The sequence below is a fragment of the Vicia villosa genome, linkage group LG1 (genome assembly GCF_029867415.1).
Source record: "Vicia villosa cultivar HV-30 ecotype Madison, WI linkage group LG1, Vvil1.0, whole genome shotgun sequence".
In the NCBI taxonomy this organism is placed as follows: Eukaryota; Viridiplantae; Streptophyta; class Magnoliopsida; order Fabales; family Fabaceae; genus Vicia; species Vicia villosa.
In genome coordinates, this window is record NC_081180.1 from 144,952,520 (window position 1) to 144,976,823 (window position 24,304).

The following is a 24,304-nucleotide window of genomic DNA, read 5'->3' on the forward strand; positions in this document are numbered from 1 at the left end:
GTTCCATTTTTGGTTTAATTTTATCATATTTAAGATTAAATTGAAAAAGGAAAATGGAAGGATAATGCATAGCTTTGTTTCTAAGCATGACTCATCAAAGATCATTCAACATGCTGCAGCCAAGGAAGTACAGCAGGAGAAGTGTGGAAAATTCAAGCTATGGTGGCTTGAATTCAAAGCTACATATATATTAAAAGATTCAAAATTCAACAAAGACATAAATGCTTCTTAGCTTAGTTTCTAAGCACTTCTTTGCTTATGTAAGAGCTAGCATACTTCAGTAATCAAGGGGAGACAAGTTCAGAACCTAAGCATTACTTGTAACATACTTGTACCAACTTAAATTTGTCAAAGAAATCAAAAATTCGAATTTTAATTTCTAGCTTGTTTCAGTTCAAACTAAACACTCAAACACAACCCTCAAGCATCATTGAATATATCCCAATCAGTTTCAAGCCTTGGAACACTCATAATCGACTACTAGACCTCACGGTTTGCTTGAACTAAAACTTACAAAAATCTCATCACACATGCATATTTAACAAGATGTAGACTCATATTTAAGTTTAGTTTGAGGTTCTGATCGTTTCTAGATAGTTAATTACAGTTTGGTTGGATATACACGAAGTTACCATTCTAGGGTTTGTGAACTCAATTTTAGGGCTTTTCATTAGAAGCAAAATTAAGTAAAATTAATGGCATATTCGAACTCAGTGAATCAAGCCAAGTCAAATGGACATGTCGCGCCAAATTTCTTTTCATGTTTACCCTTATTCGCTATTTTGCAGGTTTGGAACTCATCTATTATAGCGCTTTTCTCATAAAAGCGCTGTTAAATGTGCTAGCGAGAGGTTGAAGACGATGAGGTGTCCTCACCTCATTGGACAAGAGGCGCGCGTGTTTTTTTAAATTACCCTCAGATTCAGTGTCTGCAGGTGTGTCACGTGTGGTGGTCCCTCACAATCTAAGCCATCAGATCCATCCACACATCAATCCAACGCATCAGAATGAGCCCCCATATCATGGACTTTATTTAATAACCACACCTGATCATTTATTTCATATTTTCTATTTTTATTTTAATTTCTTTGCAAAATTAATTTAAATAGTTCTAAAAATCCAAAAAATACACAAAAAATATTTTTAAGTTTATAAAATAATACTTTATTTTCTTATATAAAAATATTTTATTTTTCTTCATAATTTAAATATTTTGCATAATTAATTAGTATATATTTATATATTTGCTTTTTAATTATTTCAACCAATCAAAAAATCATTAAAAAAATTGTTATTTATATTAAACATAGTTTATATATTATAGACTAATTTTGTACATATTTAGAATAATTTTCTCTTTAAGTTTTAATTATTTGTGTAATTATTTGTATAATTCTATGATTATTTAACTTAATAATTTCAAAACCATTTCAAAAAAACTCAAAAAAATTAGTTTTATCTTAAAATTAATTGACAAGCATTTTGAACATATTTTAAGCTTAATTTTTAGGTTTAAATTTTATTTCCATCTTTTTCTCATTTTAATTAAATTAATCATGCATTAATTCTAATTAAAATCAACCATCAAAAAATCCAAAAATATTTCTTTTATTTTATTGCAATTTAAATTCCTAGATAAATGTATAGGTTGTCAAATTCATGTAAATAGCGTAGTTTAAATTTCCCGCAAAATCGATGTAATAGCGTAGATTTACTTTCCGCATTTTACATTTCCGCATTTTAAATTCCAGCACATATAAAACTGCGTGTATGCCAAAGATAAAATTGAATCGTTAGATCACTAACTTCAAAGATAAAATATCTGAATCAAAACACAATCACACTTGCACCTCTTAGGATAATCCCTCTTTTACTCTTTTCAAAATCAAAATCAAATTCTACTGTTTCAAATGCAAAATCGAACTTTCGTTTACATCCGGTAAAAGGATAGTTTTTTAAAGGAAATAGGATAAGACCTTATAACTTAGGGAAGACCTCCTAATTTGCTTGCTCAGATCAAAACAAACAAATCTCTCATATATCATTGTTTTTCAAAATGAAACTTTCAAAAAGACCATACTTTGTATATATCCAAACGAGGATCATTACGAAGTTAACGTTCTTTTTTCAAAAACATCTTTCGAAAGATAAAACACTTTGTATACATCCGCACAAGGATCATTACAAAGTCAATTTACCAAAAGTATTTGAAACCACATACAAGCATTTCAAGGCAATAGAAAAGTGATTGAAAACAAGTGAGCTAAGCAAATTAAAGAGCCCATGGATAACCATGGATACAAAGGGTGCTAACACCTTCCCTTTGTATAACCTACCCCCTTACCCAGAATTTCTTAAAGGTCTTTTTCTGTTTCTTTTATAAACCTTTCCTTAATTGGATAAAATAAAAGTCGGTGGCGACTCTCTGATTTTCAAAAACACAAAAGCAGAAAGAAAAGAGTCAGTTCGCGTATCTCTCCGTGAAAGGTATGGTAAAAAACCGAGGGCGACAAGTAGGTAAAAATAACAATAGGTGTTGGACTTGAATCTAGCTTTCTTATATTATGAAAATAATGAAGGTGGAGAAAAACACAATAAAGGGGGGGTTTGAGTTGTGTCCTTCAATATTTATTTTCCTTTATATAAATCTTTTCTTTCTTCTAATATCTCATCTTTTTGCATATGCTTTAGATAGTATTGCGGAAGCATAACAAATAACCAACGAGATATATATTCATTTAGTTTCTTTTCTTCGTCCGAACTTCTGATTTTGTTAAGCACCATTCTGAATGGGGACTGCATGGAAATTCTGGGTTAAATGAAAGTTCATAAAATAAAAGACACATTCATTTTTATCCTGGTTCACCTTCTCAACAAGGCCATCTCCAGTTCACCTTCCTTAGGTGATTTTTCCTTCTTCAAGGACTTAATCCTATATAACCAAAACTTGATTACAGCTGCACAATCAACAGGTGTGACTAACAATACAATGCACGAGCCAACTGCTGGTGACTAACAACCTTGCACAAGCCAACTGCTTATGACTAACTCCAATGAACTGTTCAGTGATCTGATTCATTGACCCCTTTGAACTTCTGACCTTCACTTGGTCTTCTAAGAGGATTTCCATAATGACCATAGTCACTGTCATCTTAAGCTTCTGACCTTTACTTGGTCACTTAAGGAATAATCGACATTAAGTTTGGTTACAATACGATGCTTCTCAACAAGAAGATTTTCTTGTTATCTAGGTACATATTGTTTTGACACACTGAGAAGTAATAACTTCTGGTGTCTAAATAAGTGATTAGAAGATTCTTAAGAGATAACACAATATAAGTAACAACTCTTGTGTCATAAGTATTCTTACAAGAATTATCTTGTAGTCTTCTTATCTTTGTCTTCAGGAAGAGATCTTCATATCTTTGTTGATAAGCAGAGTAAGAGCATTAGCTCTTTGTATTGAGTGCTACTTCAATTATCTTCGTCTTCATTTCTATGAAAGCAGATTAAGATCAACAACTCTTGTTTTAAATTGCTTCTTGTGCGATGATCTTCCTTTTCACTTTTGATACTGATCATGGAGCTTGTCAAGCTAAAACACATTAATGAACTTAAGCTAACATATAACACTGTAGAGCAACGACTTAGTGTATTTAGTTTCTTTAGCCATCTAATGTGAGGATTTAATATATTGATCATGTATTTGTGGATTTCTTCCAGATATATTTCTAACTTTCATTACTCCACTAGAGCATACTGCATAACATGCATAATCTTCTTTTCTTCACTCGGCTTTCTTTATATGGACATGTTGTAGTACTTAAAACACTCTTACTTTCTTTTTCTTCTCTCTGTATTTGTGGATTTCTTTAGTGTAACTTGGTGCAATTATGCATGCATTCCACACATTTTGATTTTAAGCTCTTGTTCTTTTATAGGCAATTGAATATTACCGTTGGAACATTTTGAATGTTTCAATAAATGCATTATAACACGTGTACTGCAAGGAGATGCTTCCAAGGTATATATTATCTTGAATATAGAGATAACTTGTAAGTTGAGCTTGTGTAACTCGGTGGGAGAACTGACTTTATTATTACGCAAGCAATGTTGTGGTGAGCAAAAGTTGCCACCGACTTTTATTTTATCTAATAACTCGGAAGGGCAAAAAGAACAGAAAAAGACCTTTTAAGAAAAAAACGGGCTCGGGGGGTAGATTATGTAAAAGGAAGGTGTTAGCATCCTTTTCATCCGTAGTTATCTACGGGCTCTTAATTTGCTTAGCTCATGTTTGTTTGTTTGTTTTGAAAAGAAGTTTAAGGACTTTAGCTTAAAAGCGTAGCCTTAGTCTTTGAAAAGAGAGGTATGAAAAGCTTTTTTTAATTGAGCAAGCAAATTAAGAACATTACCCTAAGTGTGGTCTCTTTTTATGCTTTTTAGTCTTCTAAGAGAGATAGGGCTATCCTTACCATTTGGGGTAGGTAGTCCTATTGATTGGATAAATGAAAAAGAAAGAGAGATAGGTTGTCTCGGTCTTCTAAGAGAGATAGGTTGTCTCGGTTTGATATTTCAGGTTGCCCTTTTATATTTTTTTAATGATTTTTTGACTATTTTATGAAGAAAATCATGATTTAAATGAAAAGTAATATTTTGAAAAATACCTTAAATAAAGAAAACAAAAATTAAGAAATAAAATGTTTTTTTTGGTTATTTTTGAATTAAAAAAGTAAAAATTGATTAAGAAAACTATATTTTTTTTTTGATTTTTTAACATAAATGAAAATGAAGTTAGTGACAAATAAATAAATAAAAGTGAAAAACGTCAGAAGCGAGGTTCGAGCCCGGGACCTCTCACTCTTGTACTTTTTAACCTCAAATTCTTACCAACTGTGCAACGTCATTTATTCGAAATAAAGTGACATTTGCAAATATATGAGGGCAAATTTTGGGGTACAACAACTTGTATCTACTTTTGTCTGGTTCCAAGGTTCACATGTGACTTTATCATAATTGTTTTTCTTGATCACTGTGTTTGGCTTATAGATATATTGAATGTGTCGAAGCTTAATTCTTTGGAACTTCTGATCTATCTTTTGGACCTTCTCTAAACTTATGGACCTGGTAAATCTCTGATATAATTATCATGCTTGTTTCATATCCTGCATGTTGAATGAATCTTGTAGGAACATCTGCACACTTAATGAAACTATTAGTAATAAAATTGTTACTCACAAAATATATGCTTGTTATCATCAAAACCAGATTCAGAACAGAGATCCCAATCTTGTTCTAACAAATAACATAAAAAGACAACATGTTGTAAAAGTGATGATAAAGATATAGTTGAGCTATGATCCGTATATATATTAGCGTGTTCACGTGCTGATGATGTATGAAGTCGTGACATGCAAGGTCAGAAGGATCTAAACGTGTATTTCTACAATAATCAGTAACATACATTAAAGGGAAAGGAAAAAAAATTTCTAAGCTCCACTTGTAACCCTAATACATGTCTATTAAATTTTTTGAATTCCTTAATGATTGTAGTTACTTATGTCTAAGAAACTTATTCAAGTGAATATATCTATTCTACTCTTTCAACCATTTTTACTCATGAAGTACACTTGCTGTTAGATCTCTCACAATAATAAGCTTTTAAATATTTCCAAGGTGATCAATCAAAGAAATAAATATTATAGTTATAAACACATGGTAAAGCATGCACTAGTCACACACATTTAACATAAACACACTTATATATTAACTTCACATAACTCAACTAGAAGGAGTTTAGCTCATGGCGAGCTGAGTACAAACAATGAACAAGGTTCTCAAGAGAAACATCTTAGAACAATAAATTGCATAAAAGATAATAACCTAAGTGAGACTTGAAGTATAACTTGAGACGGCTAAGTCTTTAAGAGGTAGCTTCAGTCGTGCCAGTGTTCAGCAACAAGCACAAAAGGGAATGAGGGGAGAGACTTCAGCACACTTCTGCAACACGCTTCAGGAAATTATAAATTTGTAACAAATGTTGAACTCCTTCAAATGATTCTTCCAGCTCCTTATATAGGCCAAGAGACTAGGGTTTCCAATGTGTCTTGGATCATGGGCCTAGGATCAAGAATATCACCCAGCCCAAAGAATCCTAAACGTCTCTTCAGTAAGGACAAAAAGGAGTTGTAGTACTAGTTGACAATAGTGGAGAGACAAGGAGAAATGAGCAGTCTGACACAATAGGCGGTGCATAGTGTACTTTTGCACATAGATTGGTCTTGTAGCGCTGCTTGCTTCCATCTTGTGTTTGAATATTTTCCACTCTCATTTTTAGCGTTCGTTAAGCTTTTTCCCTCCATTATAACTCTCTCTCCACTTTTATACCACCTTGCACTTCATTCCTTAACGAAATAGACTTTCTCCCTCAAAGCATACTTTCTGACTTGCCCAGTCATGCCTCATCATACCTATTTCCAACTCCTGCATACAAAATAAACATTATACTAACAAAAGGGAGCACCTAATGTGCTCCACACTAATTTGATTAAAAACACAAATGAACACAAAAACTAAACACACTAAGATAAAAATATAATAAACTAATTACTCACAAAGGATGTATTAACTCACAAAATGTTAACACACCCCCAAAATTGAACTATCACCTGTCCTCAGGTGATGAAACAGGTAAACTAGATAACCTAAGTTAAAACATCCTCCCTTGTTCATCAGACCATGTTTCAGTTCAGACTTCTCATTTCAGGACTTTAGATCAAAAATAAGCATCACACAGACTAGAGGCACAACAATGATCAACTATTCTATGAGCTCCAAACACGTCCTGTCGTGGTAGAAGTCTTCTATGAGGTTAACCAGAGCCTATTTTCAACTTTTGTTTGCTTTCTCCTATAGTCCAGAATTGAGACTTGCCACTTGAAATGGGGTTAAGAATTGAACCTACACCTAGGATCTCCACTTGCATGCTTGCTTTATTTTATTCAAAACATTTTTGTAGTTGTCTCATATTTTCACTAGAGGGGATCTCACTTGTAATGAGTCCAACCTGCTTATTATGATGAGACAAACCACTTTTCCTCCAGTTTTGGGCACATGAATTTCATTTCAAGCTTATTTCACACTTTAGTGTGTCTTTTTGCTAAGTCATGCAGTGTTCCCGGAATATGGCAGTCCTTTGTATCTAAAACCCCCTCAGTATCAAGCCTCCTTCTATTCTATCCTTAAAAAAATCAATTATTTAATATAGGTTGTTTCCTAAAATGCTACTTCAGTCAGGACAAGGCTTGCTTCTATCTTAAGAGAAGTGTCATAAACTTCCTCTAGTCCCAGTCCCCTATATTGTTTAAGTCCTTCTAGAGCATCTAAGCTTATATACAGTCAACTCTCAAGGGGAATGTTACTTCAGTTATCATTGTTATTATTATTTTTTAGCATCAACAAATGATAACAGAATAACATTTCATTAATAATTTAAAAATGCTTAAACAAGCCTACAAAACATTAAACTAAAAACAAGGGTCTTTTCAACACAAAGGCTTTTCAGTCGTGAACACTTTAACAAGGCTTTTTAGCCATTTAGGGAATTCAACTAATAGAAATTCGGACTAACAAGCTAACAATTGATTGATTGATTGATTGACAGGATGATAAGAAAATATGGGAGAGAAGAGATTCACGACTGTAGCCACCACTCCCCCATACTTGAAGTAAGAACATAGTCCTCACTGTTCAGTAGAGAGATGGGGCATGCCTTTCCTCACCGCTTACCAACTAGGCTTTATGCCTGTTGCTCTTTCCGGTAGACTTGAAAACCTTCTTCTTTTTTTCAGCCTCTTTTTTGGCAGGCTTTGGAGAGGGGGGCTTGACTTTCTCACTTTTAGGTGTGTTAGAGACTTTTGGAGTCTCTTCCGCACCTTTTTCTTCAGTTGCTTTGACGGGGATCTTCTCTGGGGAGTCGGTACTTCAGGAGTCTTGACTGGAATTGCCTTTTTAGAATTCTTCTTTGCTGATGGAGGGGTGCTTGCTTTGCCAGTTCCCAACACCTTCTTGGGAGTCATATCCTTGTCCTTCTCAGAAGCACCTTCAGCCTAAACCAATTCTTGCAAACTGGAGGAAGATTCTTCTCCTTCTTCCTCCTCACCTGATTCTTCCTCCTCATCAGCAGACACTTCTCCAGATTTCTCCTTCGTCCCCTCTTCTCCAGAGTTCCCACTTTCCGCTTCCTCTTCAGTTGAAGAGTAATAAGCATCCACGTCTGCAGCTTTCTTGCTTCTTTTCTGCCTCCTTCTATTTCTTCTTTTAATTTTCTTCATTTTTCTTAATTGTTGGTTTTGTGTTGGTAGCAATTTTGGTAAAACATATTGCTAGGATTGTCTACGAAGATGTCAAAGAAGATGTCTTAACATCCTCGTTTTCTGAAACTGAATTGAGAAATAATTTCTATTTTAGGGTTTTTCTTTTCAGTTGTTTAACTAGTTGTGTGTTTTGTTTGCGTAATCTCATGATGAATTTTCTCTAGCTACTCCAACAATATTGGAGTAAGTATGACGTGATTTCTTGGAGGTGTTATGGGTTGTTCTAAAACCCTATTTGGTAATTGGCCCAAGTCCATGTCTTCTCGCTAATATATGTGCTACTGTTGTTATATAAAAGACGAGCTAATCCTAATTATAGTCGAGAGGTTTTTGTAAGGACTCTGTGTTGTAAGTTCCATATGTGTGCATTCACAAACCTGTAGGTGTTAAATGCTGGTTTAATCTCCGAAGCTGTTAAGCTAGGAGAGTAGTGTCGTTCTCATAAGCTTTTAAGCATTGAGGATTATGTGTCTTGGAAGAGTGTCTTCTATTTTTTATAGTATGTTTTATTTGTCACAGGTTTGTGACGGGGGGGGGGGATTTGAGGAGGGCCTCGTACCTAGGTGAGTCTTAGGTAAAAATCATAAGAAGGGTAGTGATTAAATGAGAAATTGTAAACGGGGAATTTTAGCTTCGTTACTGCTGCTGTTTGGTCTATTAGTTTCACCAACAAATATTGTGTTGTGACATCTCATTCGACATCACATATCTGATACCAAAATTTCGATTGGTATTAGAGTAGGCATCCTGCTCTACATCTTGGTGAGATCTAGGAAGGTTACTTTCTGGTACGATGGACAAGGAAGGATGATTCTTGAACAGACCACCTGTTTTGGACTGAAGCAATTATGACCACTGGAAACCTCTTATGATGGCTTTCTTGAAGTCGATAGACAGTCGGGCTTGGAAGGCATTCTTGAAAGGATAGAAGCATCCTGTTGTTATAAGGGCGGACGAATGTAACGCCCGTAAATGTGTTTTTTTGATTAATTGTGATGTTTGCTACATTTTCCTAAATTTTACCGTTTTTGAGTCGAGTCAGTCGGTAAATATTAATTATGCTAATATTTTACTTATTACTTTCCATGTGTGTAATTATTATGTTTTGGGTGTTAATTGGTTAGAATTAATGTTTAGTTACATTTGGGCCAAAATTAGAATTAATGAGAGTTAAGAGGGTGAAAATGAGAAGTAGAGAAATAGAAAGAGATATAGAGAGAAAAAGAGATATTTTGAGATATTTTGGGAAAGAAAGAAAGAGAGTTTGTGAAGAGAAGAGAAAGAAGAGAAAAACAAAGAGAAGAAGAGAAGTGTAGGAATCCAAACCAAGCTAGAGCCAAGAATCCAACCAAGGTAAGGGGGATGAATCTAGTTTATCTTGATTATATGGTTCTTATAGTTTTGTGTGTTTTGTTCTTGTTCTTGCTCTTTTCTAAGCTTGATCAACAATGGTAAATTGGGTGTTTTGTGAGCTTTGAAGTTATAAACTTGATTTTGTGGTGTGTATGTGTACTATGATGATAGATATTCCCATGGATCATGTTTGTTTTTCATTTCTCCATGTTTTCTTGCTCATGAAGAAATTGTTAGGTTATTGACATTTAGTGAGTGAGCCATGGATCATTGATTGATATAGTGAATATATGGCTTGTATGGGTTGTGTAGGATGTGTAGGGAAGCTTATTTGAGGTTTTGAGAGGATTGGATGGGGTTTTGCAGGTCTGTAGCAGAACTGATTTTTCTAGGTTTACGCAGGTCCGCTGAGCGGAGGGGGTCCGCTGAGCGGAGGTCCTTTTGCAGAGAAATCTCTGTGAAGGTCCGCTGAGCGGAGGTTCTGTAATTTTTGTTTGATGATTCCCTGTCTGGGTCCGCTGAGCGGAGCTCAAGCGGACTGTGCGAAATTTTGTTTTCCAAACTTTGTTTTGTTGTATCTTTTGAACCGTAGGTCGTTTCTACGCGCCGTTTGAAGTATTATGAGAACCCTTGAGTATGCTTTATGATAAAGAGGAGTGTGTTGGTGGTTGAATGATTTTTCATAAATGTATTTTGTGAAATGATATTTGCTAATCAAGTATGTTTTGACGATATATGTGTGCTGTGTGAATATGAACGCCTGAGTGGCAATTTTGATGATGTATCCGTGTGGATTAATATAACCGGTGTGATGTGGATATGTGACCGAGTTATATTATTGTTGTTGTTGTTATGTAATCGAGTCGTTTGTATGCACAGCATAACATTTCAATACGTTAATGGCGGAATGCTGTTAACAGATGGCCTGCGGGCATTGGTTACCAGTAGGGGCTTAATGCTCGGTAACGCTATATTAGCCTGAGTGGCAAGAGGTCATCAGTGGGAGCTAAATGCTCGATGACGACAGTCTGTGGGCTTCCTGAGTGGAATAAAGTCCCAGCATAATGCTTGGCAGGTGTATTTGTCATAATGACAAGGAGGAGTTTTACTCCGGATTTGGTACCACATGCATACGCATAGTCGAGTCTCATTCATCACCGTCAGTCTTTATAATTTATGTTATCATTCATGTACCGCATTACTTATATATTGACTGTGGTTGACTTATTGGATTATCTTGTTATATGATTCTTAATGATTTTTGTGGGCATTACTATATTGATCATGCTTTCATTATGAATTATATTCTCACCCTTCTGCCTTAATGTTACCTACTCGTGGGTAATGTGCAGGTGATCCGCAAGTGTAGGTGCTCTCTTTGTAGTCGTCCGTTTTGGTGTCGTCCGCTCGTGATACGTAACACCTAGGGGGGGATCGAACACTTATTTTGTAGATAATGCTTATAGGATCCTTTTGATGTATATTTGATCCTTTAGATGCATTCGTATTATGTATTTTGGACACCTTCTCATGCGATGTATTTTGGAAGAATGTTGTGGATATTTTGTTTACCGATGCATATATATAAGTATGAATACATTCAGGTGTTTATGTGTATCCTTCCTCTTTGATTATTTGTGTTACGCATCTTTTGCGAGTGTGTTATGTTTGGTTATGTGGTTGCTTAAGTGTAACGCCCTAATTGTTTTTATGAATTTAATTTTTATACTCTGATATTTGTACCTATATGCCTGGGTAGAATTGGGGTGTTACAACGAACAACCCATTACTGTCCTAAAACCTGAAGAAGACTGGAACAAAGAAGGGATGAACTAGCTCTTGGAAATTCTTAAGCCCTAAATGTCATCTTCAACGGAATTGACAAAAACAGCTTTAGGTTGGTAAACACATGTGAAGTAGGTAAGGATGCATGGGAAATTCTCAAAAATGCTCATGAAGGCACATATAAAGTGAAGATGTCAAGACTTCAGCTGCTAACCACCCATTTTGAGAATCTAAGGATGAAAGATGATGAAAGTATTCATGACTTCCATATGAATGTTCTTGAGATAGCTAATGCATCCGATACATTAGGAGAAAAGATACCAGAAGAAAAAATGGTAAGAAAGATGCTTCAGTCCCTTCCCAAGAGATTTGACATGAAGGTGACTTCTATCGAAGAAGCTCAAGACATTAATCGTATGAGATTGGATGGTTTAGTAGGATCGCTTCAGACATTTGAGTTAAGCATAAATGATAGAATCGATAAAAAGAACAAAAGCATAGCTTTCGCTGGCAACACTGAAGTCGGTATGAAAGAATGTGATCTGGAATCAGATGAAGGAATATCCAATGCCATAGTTTTGTTTGGAATACATTTCAACATGGTAATGAATTAGATGGGCAAAAATCCAAGATCAAATGTCTAGGACCACTCATGTGACATCTTCAATTTGAATGATGCAGGAGGAAGGAAATCTGAAGGTAAGTCCTCACAAGAAAAGGGTATACAGTGCGATGAATGTGAAGGTCTTGGACATTCTAAAATTGAATGTCCTACATACCTCCGGAAACAAAAGAAGGGGTCTAAAATTGACTGTGAAGAAAAATCTAGCAAGCATGTGAAAGCCTTGACTAGAAGATGGGTGACCACTGAAGCCTCAAGTGATGATGAGCTAACTTATGATGAATTGGCTGCATCATTTAGAAAATTATATCAAACAAGTGAGAAAAAAAATATCTCATACACAATATAAAAACAGAAAGGGAAGATCAGATGAAAACTATGTCCAGGTTGGAAGAAGAAGTGGTCTCTCTGAAGTCTGAACTTGACAGGGTTCACAAGTCTGTCAGGATGCTGAATAATGGGACCAACTAGCTAGATGAGATCATACAAATGGGAAGATTAATAGGAGACATGAGTGGATTAGGATTCAATGAAAACAAGAGACCTGTTTGAGATTCCAATCAACTCAAGTCCAAGCCAAAATTGACAAATCAGATGTCTCAACATCATAGCAAGAGTAATGTCATCCATACCAAGAAAAAGTTCCAGCACTGGAGGTTCCATCACTGTGGTCGATTTAGGCATATAAGACCTTTCTGTTTTAGGTTGTATGGGTTCTCTAATTCTACTCCTCCTCTCAAGGTTGACAAGGCAGGATCAAATAGCAAGAAAATAAAGCACTGGGTCCCCAAGAACAAAGTTACTAGTCTTATGGCTCATACCTCAATCAGAAGTCTAGCCAAAGATGTCTGGTACTTTGTTAGTGGCTATTCGAGGCATATGACATACAGCAGGAATCTGTTGATGGAAGTCATACCTTATTCCACTAGCTATGCAACCTTTGGTGATGGGACCAAAGGTAAAATCAAAGGAGTTGGAGGGCTAAAGCACTCCGTAGGACCAAACCTGAATAAGGTGCTACTTGTAAAAGGGTTGACAATCAATTTGATAAGTATAAGTCAATTATGTGATCAGGGGTACAAAGTAAATTTCTCTAAAACTGAGTGTATTGTATCCAATAAGAAGAGTGAAGTGGTGATGAGAGGAGTCAGGACTAAAGACGACTGCTACATATGGGTCCCTCAAGGACTAAGCAACTCTTATCTGAAGAAAGAGGAAAGTGAACTTATGGGCACTCAAGTATGTGTTAATTATGTTGTGTCTAGTGAAATGTCGGATAAGATGCCTCAACATTATGTCAAGAAACTGAAGTCAAACTATGATGGTCTACTCTATCACCATGGTCCATAAACTACACATATTAGAGATCATGTATTCCAATCTCGGGATAAAGGTGTCAGTATTATAATTGAAGACTTCAAAGTCCTGAGAAGAAAACTAGAAGGTGACATATACAAGGGTTTATTGCAATTAAAAGCATGCGGGAATATCATCAAAGTTTTCTTATATCATTTATTTTGGTATAACACAAATGCTATTTTAGGGCCAAAAAATTTAACAACTACTCATTAAAATCAATCTACACAAATCATTGTCGATTATCTTCCCTCGCGCCAATCTATTTCTCTCTCTCTCTCTCTCTCCAACAACTTTCTCATCTTCGTAACCCAAAGAGGATCTCTTCGTCAACAATTTCTAGTGCACAAATTTGCAAGGATGTCTCAACATTGTGGTTCGTCTTCTGCTAAACATCCAGTTGCTAAAGAGGATGTATCTAAGTCTAATATCCACTCAGTGTCACCTTCTCGCGATGAGGTTCTCGATGTTGTCCCATTGTCCATTGTTCTGTGCTGAACAATGGAGTTCCAAAGGGAAAAATTGCCTTATGCAAGGTCATCGCAAGTGTAACACGATGGGAGAGCTGACTTTATTATTTTCGCAAGAAAAATGTTGCGGTGAGCAAGAGTCGCCATCGACTTTTATTTTATCCAATATCTTGGAAGGGTCAAAAGAACATAAAAAGACCTTTTAAGAAAAACGGGCTCGGGGGGTAAATTATGAAAAGGGAAGGTGTTAGCATCCTTTTCATCCATAGTTATCTACGGGCTCTTAATTTGCTTAGCTCATGTTTGTTTGATTAAAAAAGGTTTAAGGACTTTAGCTTAAAAGCGTAGCCCTAGTCTTTGAAAAGAGAGGTGTGAAAACTTTTTCTTAATTGAGCAAGCAAATTAGGAACACTACCCTAAGTTTGGTCTTTTTCTGTGCTTTTTTCTCTCCTAAGAGAGATAGGGCTATCCTTACCATTTGGGGTAGGTAGTCCCATTGATTGGATGTACGGGACAATCAAAGGGTCGTCGTAGGATCATTGAAGGCAGCATTGTAGAGGTACCTTTAGCAAATTCGAAGGGACGATCATCACTTTCCGTAGGCAACAATCGGGGGACGAGATCATATATTCGTAGGCAACATCGAGGGTCATCGAGGGACTTATGATCTTTGTGATGATTTTAATCGTAGGTACTTTTGCTAATGGTACCTCTATATTCGAGGGACACGACCACTTAATTCGTAAGGCAACCAAGAGGGGCGTACCCTAGAGGTGAGTGTGTGAGAAGTGTGTTAGATTCGAGTATTTAATCTTGAGTTAGGTTAGCTAGCGATTAATTAAGTTATCTCGCCATACAATCCTAACATACATCTAAGCAGTATATAGCAGTTTATAGGTGCGGAAAGTAAAGCGGAAAAATAAAGGCCCTAGACTATTACATGGCTTTGGGAGAGATACATAATATGAGGTGCAAAAAATAAAACCTAGTTAAAACTATTACAACCCACGTACAGTTAAAAAATGCAGAAATAAAAGACAATATATGCAAAAAAAATAAAAGGTTCGCAAAATGGTCCAATGCTCGAGATGGTACCTCGTAAAATAGGAAAATGTTAGTCATAGATATACAAAATGATAATAAGAGATAGAACGAATAATTGATCAATCATGGCAAAAATTGACAAAGAGATCTAAACTAAACAAACGTATTAAATTCTAAAAGTAATTAAAATTAACTAAAATATTTTTTGGAGTTTTTAATATAAAAGAAGAAAGTTGTACTATATTCTAACATGTTTTTGTATTTTCATGAATTGAAACAATAAACAAAACTTAAAGAGAAATTAAAACCATTAAAGGAAACAAATAAACCTGAGCTTGATAAAAACATAAATGGGGTGCAATTTGTTAAAGAGGCGCTGGCCCAGAATAGAGGAGAAGGCCCAGAATAAAATCTAAAACAATTAAGGCACATGAGAGGGTGTATTCTACAATAAAAGGGTGCAGGAAGAAGCTCGGATCGGCTTAAGGTTAATTGGCCCAAAACATGAAAGTGAATTAGAAAAAAAAAACCTAAAAAGTTTATAGTATAACCCGCCTCCCTCACAGTCAACTCTCCTTCTCTGTTTCAACGATGGAAATTCCCTTTCTTTTTCAAACTTCTGTTCATCTCTCAGCCACTATCTTACCTTCTCTAATCCAATATATTCTCTCAATATATACTCAACCTCTCAAACATGCTCACAAGCTCAGAAAAAAGAACAACTAAATCCTCAAATACTAGTGCAAACTAAATCATTGTTAGGAAGTTTATTAATATTAAAATATTAGCTGCACTTTTGTTTGTTTAGCAATTCCTAGTTTTTAGGAAAGACCTATTCTTTAGGAAGAATAGGGTTTGTTTCTTTTCTGACTATTACCACGTTTCAAGTTTGTTAGCAGTAGATTCTGTTTTGGTTGTAAGGCTATTTATAAGCCCTATTTTCTGAATGAATAATCATCCCTTCCAGCTATTTGTTATTCTAAAACTAACATTTGGTATCAAGAGCTGTGCAAGGGGCCAAATTAAAAGTGTGTGAGCAGAATGACAACTTCAGAAAAGTTTGTGCAGCCGTCCATTCCCAAGTTCGATGGCCATTATGATTATTGGTCAATGATGATGGAGAACTTTCTAAGGAGTAAGGAAATGTTGAATCTGGTTGATGAAGGAATCCTTGCAGCAGCAATTGGGTCAGCTTCGGCGAGCGAGGCGCAGAGAAAGACGGTGGAAGAAGCCAAACTCAAAGATCTGAAGGTCAAGAATTTTCTGTTTCAGGCCATTGACAAAGAAGTTATTGAAACAATTCTTGACAAGGGAACCTCAAAAGCAATTTGGGACTCAATGAAGCGAAAAATATCAAGGGTATACAAAGGTGAAAAGGGCACAACTGCAGGCATTAAGAAGGGAGTTCGAGTTGCTGGCCATGAAAGAAGGAGAGAAAGTAGACACTTTCTTGGGGCGAACCTTGACCTTAGTGAACAAAATGAAGTCAAACGGTGAGACAATGGAGCAGAGTATGGTGGTCAGTAAGATACTTAGATCTTTAACTATCAAATTTAACTATGTTGTGTGTTCAATAGAGGAATCAAATTATCTAAGTACTCTGAGTATTGATGAATTACATGGAAGTTTACTAGTTCATAAACAAAGAATGCAAGGATACCAAGAGGAGGAACATGTGTTAAAAGTGGCTCATGATGATCGATCAAACAGGGGTAGAGGTCGAGGCATGTTCAGAGGAGGATGTGGCAGAGGTAGAGGGAGACAACCCATGAACAAAGCAGTCATTGAATGTTTCAAATGCCACAAATTAGGACATTTCCAATATGAATGTCTTGACTGGGAAAAGAAAGCCAACTATGCTGAATTAGAAGAAGAGGAACTTTTGTTGATGGCATATGCAGATATTCATCAAGAAAAGAAAGAAGAGATATGGTTCCTGGATTCAGGCTGCAGCAACCACATGACGGGAAACAAAGAGTGGTTTTTTGAATTGGAAGAAAATTTCAATTGAACAGTGAAGCTTGGAAATGATACGAGAATGGCGGTAGTAGCAAAAGGGAGTATAAAGGTGCAAATAAATGGCATAATCCAGGTAATATCTGATGTCTATTATATTCCTGAGCTTAAAAACAACCTATTAAGTATAGGGCACCTTCAAGAGAAAGGATTAACCATTTTAATCCGGGATGGAACTTGTAAAGTGTATCATTCTAAGAGGGGACTGATTATGCAAACTAATATGAGTGGAAACAGAATGTTTTTTGTGTTAGCTTATATGCCACAGAGAAGTTCCATGTGTTTGCAAACTGAAGATGTATCGGAGAAAGAGGCGTGCATGTGGCACAGTCAATTTGGGCACCTGAATCACAAGGGATTAAGAACATTGGCCTTCAAAAAGATGGTGATTAGATTACCTGTTCTCAAATCTCCTAATCAGTTATGTACAACCTGCCTAACTGGAAAACAACACAGAGATACAATGCCAAGGAGGAGTCTGTGGAAGGCATCAAAACAACTCCAGCTAGTACATTCAGATATCTGCGGCCCTATCAAGCCAGCATCCCACAGTGGCAAGAGGTACATTCTAAGTTTTATCGATGATTATTCTCGTAAAACTTGGATTTATTTCTTACATGAAAAATCAGAAGCTTTTATTACTTTCAAACATTTTAAAGCTAATGTTGAGAAAGAGATAGGTGCATTCATAACTTGTTTGAGGACTGACAGGGGTGGCGAGTTCACCTCAAATGAGTTTGTAGAATTCTGTAAATCACAGGGCATTAGTAGGCAATTGACAGCAGCCTATACACCACAGCAGAACGGAGTTGCCGAGAGAAAAAATCGGACAATTATGAATGTTGTCCGATCCATGCTAAATGAAAGAAAAGTTCCCAAAACTTTCTGGTCTGAGGCTGCAAAGTGGTGCGTTCATATTCAGAATCGATGCCCGACAACAGCGGTTGAAGATAAGACCCCAGAAGAGGCATGGAGCATTGAAAAACCAGTGGTAGATTACTTCCGAATTTTCGGATGTGTGGCACATGTTCATATACCATATCAAAATAGGGGCAAATTAGATGACAAAAGTAGAAGATGTGTTCTTCTAGGAGTGAGCGATGAATCAAAAGCATGGAGGCTTTATGATCCAATCTCAAAGAAAATTATTGTTAGCAAGGATGTTGTTTTTGAAGAAGAAAAAGGTTGGGATTGGGGCAGATCTGTTGAAGAAATAAAGCAAGATATACTAGAGTGTGGAGATTAAGGAGATACTGTGGCGGATCAAAATGAAGAACTCGGTGAAACAAGCCAAAATAACTTGAGTGGCAATCCTGGAAATTTCAGCAATTCCAGCATCTCTAACAGCAGCTCCAACAAATCAAGTAGTCTGACAATTTCACCTCAAAATAGTTCTGATTATAACGAATTAGTTGAAGGGAAGGACATGCGAGTAAGAAGAGAACCGATATGGATGGCAGATTATGAAACAGGGGAAGGTCTTTCTGATGATGAAAATCTGAATGCAATGATGATGGTAACTGACAATGACCCTACAACGTTTGAAGAAGCAGTAAAATGCAAGAACTGGAGGGAAGCAATGTCATCGGAAATTGAATCCATTGAGAGGAACCAAGCTTGGGAACTTACTGTGATTCCTAAAGACATCAAACCTATTGGAGTAAAGTGGGTATTTAAAACAAAGTTGAATGGAGATGGTACTGTGGAGAAGTTCAAAGCGAGGCTCGTAGCAAAAGGGTATGCACAACGCCATGGTATTGATTATACTGAGGTATTTGCTCCGGTGGCAAGGCTCGACACTATCCGTGTAATTCTTGCAATAGCTGCACAATTTAGTTGGGAGGTCTTTCAACTTGATGTAAAAAGCGCTTTTCTTCATGGTGAGCTGAAAGAAGAAGTCTATGTTGAGCAACCCGAGGGGTTTGTAAAGAAAGGAGAAGAAGAGAAAGTCTACAAACTAAAAAAGGCATTATATGGGCTCAAGCAAGCACCGCGAGCTTGGTACAGCAGAATCGAAGCTTATTTCATACGAGAAGAATTTGAAAGATGTTCTAGCGAGCATACTCTATTTACAAAATCAAAAGGAGGTAAACTCTTGATTGTAAGCCTTTATATTGATGATTTAATTTTTACCGGGAATGATAGAAGCATGTGTGATGAGTTTAAAAATTCAATGATGTCGGAGTTTGATATGTCTGATTTGGGGAAAATGAAGCATTTTCTTGGAGTAGAAGTGAAGCAGTGTGCAGGTGGAATATTCATTTGTCAAAGAAGATATGCAAAGGAGGTTTTAGCTAGATTTGGTATGGAAGACAGTAATGCTGTGAAAAATCCCATTGTACCTGGTACAAAATTACGCAAAGACGAGGGAGGTGTTACCGTTGATGAAACTCTGTATAAGCAAGTGGTTGGAAGCCTTATGTATTTGACTGTAACTAGACCTGACATGATGTTTGGTGTTAGTTTAATAAGCAGGTTCATGGCTAGACCTACTATGGCACATTGGCTGGCAGCAAAGAGGATTTTAAGGTACCTAAAAGGTACAATTAATCTGGGTATCTTTTACAGGAAGCAAGAATACAATCTAAAACTGGTGGCCTTCATTGATAGTGATTATGCCGGTGACTTAGACGATCGAAGAAGCACTTCCGGATTTGTGTTTAAATTGGGAGTGGGAGCTATTTCTTGGGCCTCAAAGAAATAGCCGGTTGTCGCTCTTTCCACCACGGAGGCGGAATACATAGCAGCAGCTTTATGTGCGTGTCAATGTGTTTGGCTTAGAAGAGTGTTGGAAAAGATTGAAGTTGAGAAATAACAGCAACTATGATCATGTGCGACAATAGTTCTACTATACAACTATCCAAAAATCCGGTGTTTCACGGAAAAAGTAAACATATTGATGTGAAATTCCACTTTCTTAGGGACTTAGTAAACAATGGAGTTATCAAGCTGAGCTATTGTGCCTCTGAGAATCAAACAGCGGACATTATGACGAAGCCATTGAAATTGGAACAATTTGAAAAGCTTCGTGGGATGCTTGGAGTTACGGATATTACTGAAGTAAGCTAAGTCCAGATGAATTAGCTTAAGGGAGGGATTGTTAGGAAGTTTATTAATATTAAAATATTAGCTGCACTTTTGTTTGTTTAGCAATTCCTAGTTTTTAGGAAAGACCTATTCTTTAGGAAGAATAGGGTTTGTTTCTTTTCTGACTATTACCATGTTTCAAGTTTGTTAGCAGTAGATTCTGTTTTGGTTGTAAGGCTATTTATAAGCCCTATTTTCTGAATGAATAATCATCCCTTCCAGCTATTTGTTATTCTAAAACTAACAATCATTAATCTGAGCAATCAGGGTACAATGACTAAATGTAAAAGGATTATCGAAAAGTTACCTGAAGAGATGATGGTGTTCACGTCCGAATCTGGTGAAGCTCGACAACGACGATTTCGCGATGATGCGTGCCAAAACCGATAGCGCTGATTCCGTTGATTTCAAGTCAGAAATTATTGTGATCCATTATGAGTTTGAAAGCTTTGTGTTGCAATCTAAGATTTTGTGCAGGTTTGTTGCCGAATTTTGAGTTGATCGATGATCGAAGCTTCTGAATCGACGGCGGCTCGGAGGTATTGTTGCATCGTGTTTAGTGTCTGTCCGGAAACAGTGGAGGTCGAATGGTCCACGTGAAGAGTCAGAGGTGAGTTCGGACATGGTTTAAAATTGGATCTGCAACATTGTTACCCGTAATGATGAAGAGTGTTGCGGTTCGTTTCCGTTGCGTTGATGTGATGATTTCGGTTTCGTCCTTCTGCTCGCAAGTGCTGTGGATCTGAATGTTGAAGGCGCGTGAAGTATTGATGTTGTTGGTGTTGGTTGCTTTTGCCGCGTATGACTCAGTGATACGTGTGCTGTGTTGAAATCCTGTGGTTGTTGGCGGAAGTCCGGTGGTGGATCGATGAAGCTGTTAATGGAGGTTGTTGAGTGGATTCTTCTTCTCTTTTTTCTGCATAACAACAAAAATGCAATAATGCAATAGATCCTTGATGATTAATGAGATACAGAGACGAGATTACGTGTGCTAAGAGTGACTGAATTCATGTGCTTAATTTTAGTTAGGATTTTGATTTGAATGTATTATAAAAAGAAATATTTTTTACTGGAATATTGGAATGTAAATATAGCTATTGATGCTTTGCTCTGTATTATTGTCTGATTGGCATTAATATTTGGCTAAAACATATAATAGCAGCAAAAGGTATTTATATGTATAAGTCTTGCAATTATAAAAAGAACAAAACATGTACAAGCAAGATGTTATATGGAATGTCATGACATCGCGCCTGCAGAACTTGAAGGAAGATTCAGTGTGTTACTCAACAGATACAGAATATTCTTGGAATATTGTGTAATCCTATGTGGCGCAATTTTAAAGGTCTAAAGAATATTTGAAGAATCAGATCAGAAGATTGAAGATTCAACAGTTTCTAATTTAGGAGATAAATTTGGAAACTTATGATTAAAAGACCTTAATTGTAGCAGAAGATTTCTGCATATTTGTAATAGCAAGGAGTGCTGCGATTTGTAAGCCCAAGTCCAACTGGGACTAGGTTATAAATAGAAACCTTTGTAACCTAGTTTGGTGAGCTAGCCGAGAATTGGCAAGATGTAGTTTTTAGGGTTAGCCGTGTAGGTGAACCACCCGGTTTGTGGGATGGTCACTGATATGTGATTCTCGAAGCTGTTAAGCAAGAGATGTTTAGTGTGAATCTCGAAGCCTGTAGGTAAGAGATGTTGTGTCCTTGGATGAAGCTGTTAAGCAACTTTAGGTTATGTTTGTTTATTTAGAATGTTGGTAATTAAGCCGCCGATGCAGTGGCTGAGTTGTTGACAGCTAGACATCATTGCTATGATTGGGAGTGGAATGGAGATATTCCATATTTAGGGAGAACCTAGGTAGAAGGGTCATTGGGTAGTTATTAAGTGAGGAGTTGAAAACTGGGAGTTTAGCTCTGAATTGATAATGCTAATAGTGAACTTCATCCCTGGCTTGGTAGCCCCCAAAGTATGTAGTTAGACCGAACTGGGTTAACAATTAACTGTGTTATTTATCTTCTGCATTGTGTTTATTGTTTAGTTATGGATGTTATAACATTGTTAATAGCATTAGGTTCAGAAGTGTTAGCTGTTCCTTTACAGAACTATATAATCTTTATAATCTGGTTATGTTGACTGAACATATGTGATCCCAGGTCTCATTGACTCTTGTTTAGGAGTAATTAAAAATAGGGGGATCTCTCTATTCTGCCTCTGCTACATTAATAATAGATCAGATGTCTTGACATCGTGAATGACATCCGAGTCTTTCGTTACCAAAATTTTCAATTGGTATCAGAGCAGGCATCCTGTCTGTTTCTGGATGAGATCCATGAGGGATAAATTCTGGTTGTGGTAAAGGTAGAAGATTTTTTGAGAAAGGAATGTTCATATTGTATGGTCCCTTGAAGTGGAGGATGGACCTATGTGTGGAAGATTAGACCAACCTGACTAAGAGCGGTGATGCTCGAACAAGGAGTGCTAAATCCAAAGGCTTCATGCGGGAGTGAGGAAGTTGAATTTCAAAACTAATTTGACCGGCATCTATGGACAGATAAGAATCACATCAAAACCTTCATGCGGGAGTGAAGATATTGTTAAGGTAGTCTCTGTGTATATGTAAGTTCATTAAGTCAGGATTTTGGTTTGGTCTAGTCTGTTGCTTGATGCAGAAGCAAACGGTGTGCAAGGTTGAGTAGCAATCAATCTATAGTTGTCATGCTTACAAATAACACGTAAAGTAAGAATTGTGTGAATTCTGTTGAAGTGTGACTATTTTCCGCTGCATAGTCTCTGTGAAACCCTAGGGTTATTTATATTCAACAGAGTTTATGGCAGATATTGACAGCTATAATTAAAGTGTTAAAGATACTTGAGTAATCTCTCAAGTCCACTCATAATGACATGGTTTATTAGAGCTGATGAATGTCAACTGATCAATGATATTCATAATCATCTGCAAGTGTGTACCTTGAGAACTTCAAGGCTGAAGAGTTCCTAGGAGGAACAGATGTCCTACCGGATGTTGGGACATTAGTACTGGTATGCAGTTACCATCTGAAGAACAGACGTTCTGGTGCTAAACTAATGTAGTGTGAGAATGTTGGTTTAGAACCTACTCCTGGTCTGGAAGAGGAGACATCTGGCTATAAGTTAATCAAGACACGATTAACATGTGCTTAGTGCCACAAGAAAACTCATGAAGGTATTCCTTTCTGATCCTTTATGATTTACTCAAGAAGAGCTTATATCTGGCATTTTCTTCTGATCAATGAAACTAGATATGTTTATTTTAATTCATAACCATAGAGCAGTTGTTGGAGCTGAACACTGTGTTTCAACCACAGTGAAATATGGTCAAGAATGTGTACTGCCCTAGTTGTTATCGAGAAAGGGTAGTGTTGTTTGGAATCAAGGAAGTTAGATGAATCTGACTAATTCAGTGTCATGCTATAACTAAGTCTGTTCCAAAAACCTAAATGAGGGAATCTCCTCTATAGGTACAGAGTATGGCATCCATTATCTCAAAATCAGAATGAAAGTCTGAAGAAAAGCTTATTGAGATGCTGGCTATTATACTTCTTGATATGTCTGGATATTGCTGATGATTAAATTATTCTGTTCTCACCCCGAGTGTTGTCAATTTTACATTAAAGATGTTAACCAAGAACCATGAAGGATGATGTCATATCTGATGTCACAACATCATCTCAAGATCTTCAGTTTCTTTGTACTATATTTTCCAAGAAAAGAAAGTACAAATGTGAAGAGGTAATCAGTCAGAATGACCTAGTGTGAGTAGCAAATTCTAACTCAAAAACTGATAAGTACTTTGAAGGGAGACTTAGTACTTATTGCATTTAGAACCTGGATGTTGGACTGAGAAAAAGTTCTTCTAGCTACGTGTTCTCAATTATCTTCACACATTAAGGAAGAAGGCAAGAGTATCTGGTATATCATACTGATTCTGTTAAATATCTTGATGGGAGCTGGATATTTGCAATATCTGTATGAAATAACTCAGACGTGTATGATGAAGATTAATTTATGGTTATACATTTATAGTTTCTTCTACTTCAAGTTGCAGAGTGTGGCAATCTGAATCTTGTGTAGCAAGTAAACTGAGGTTTCTAAACTTGGCAACTGTGGAAAATTCCAAATAAAGGGAACTTCAAGGACGAACATCAAAGATG

The 24,304-nt window shown here is 36.5% G+C and overlaps 1 protein-coding gene across 1 annotated transcript; it reads left to right on the top strand.

Annotated features, from left to right (window-relative positions):
• Nucleotides 1–16,043: 16,043 nt before the first annotated feature.
• LOC131656520 (uncharacterized) lies at nt 16,044–17,013 on the top strand. Its single transcript, XM_058926223.1, has 2 exons — nt 16,044–16,440; nt 16,580–17,013. Exons 1-2 carry the CDS (start codon nt 16,044–16,046, stop codon nt 17,011–17,013), a joined length of 831 nt encoding a protein of 276 aa, XP_058782206.1.
• The last annotated feature ends 7,291 nt before the right edge of the window (nt 17,014–24,304 follow it).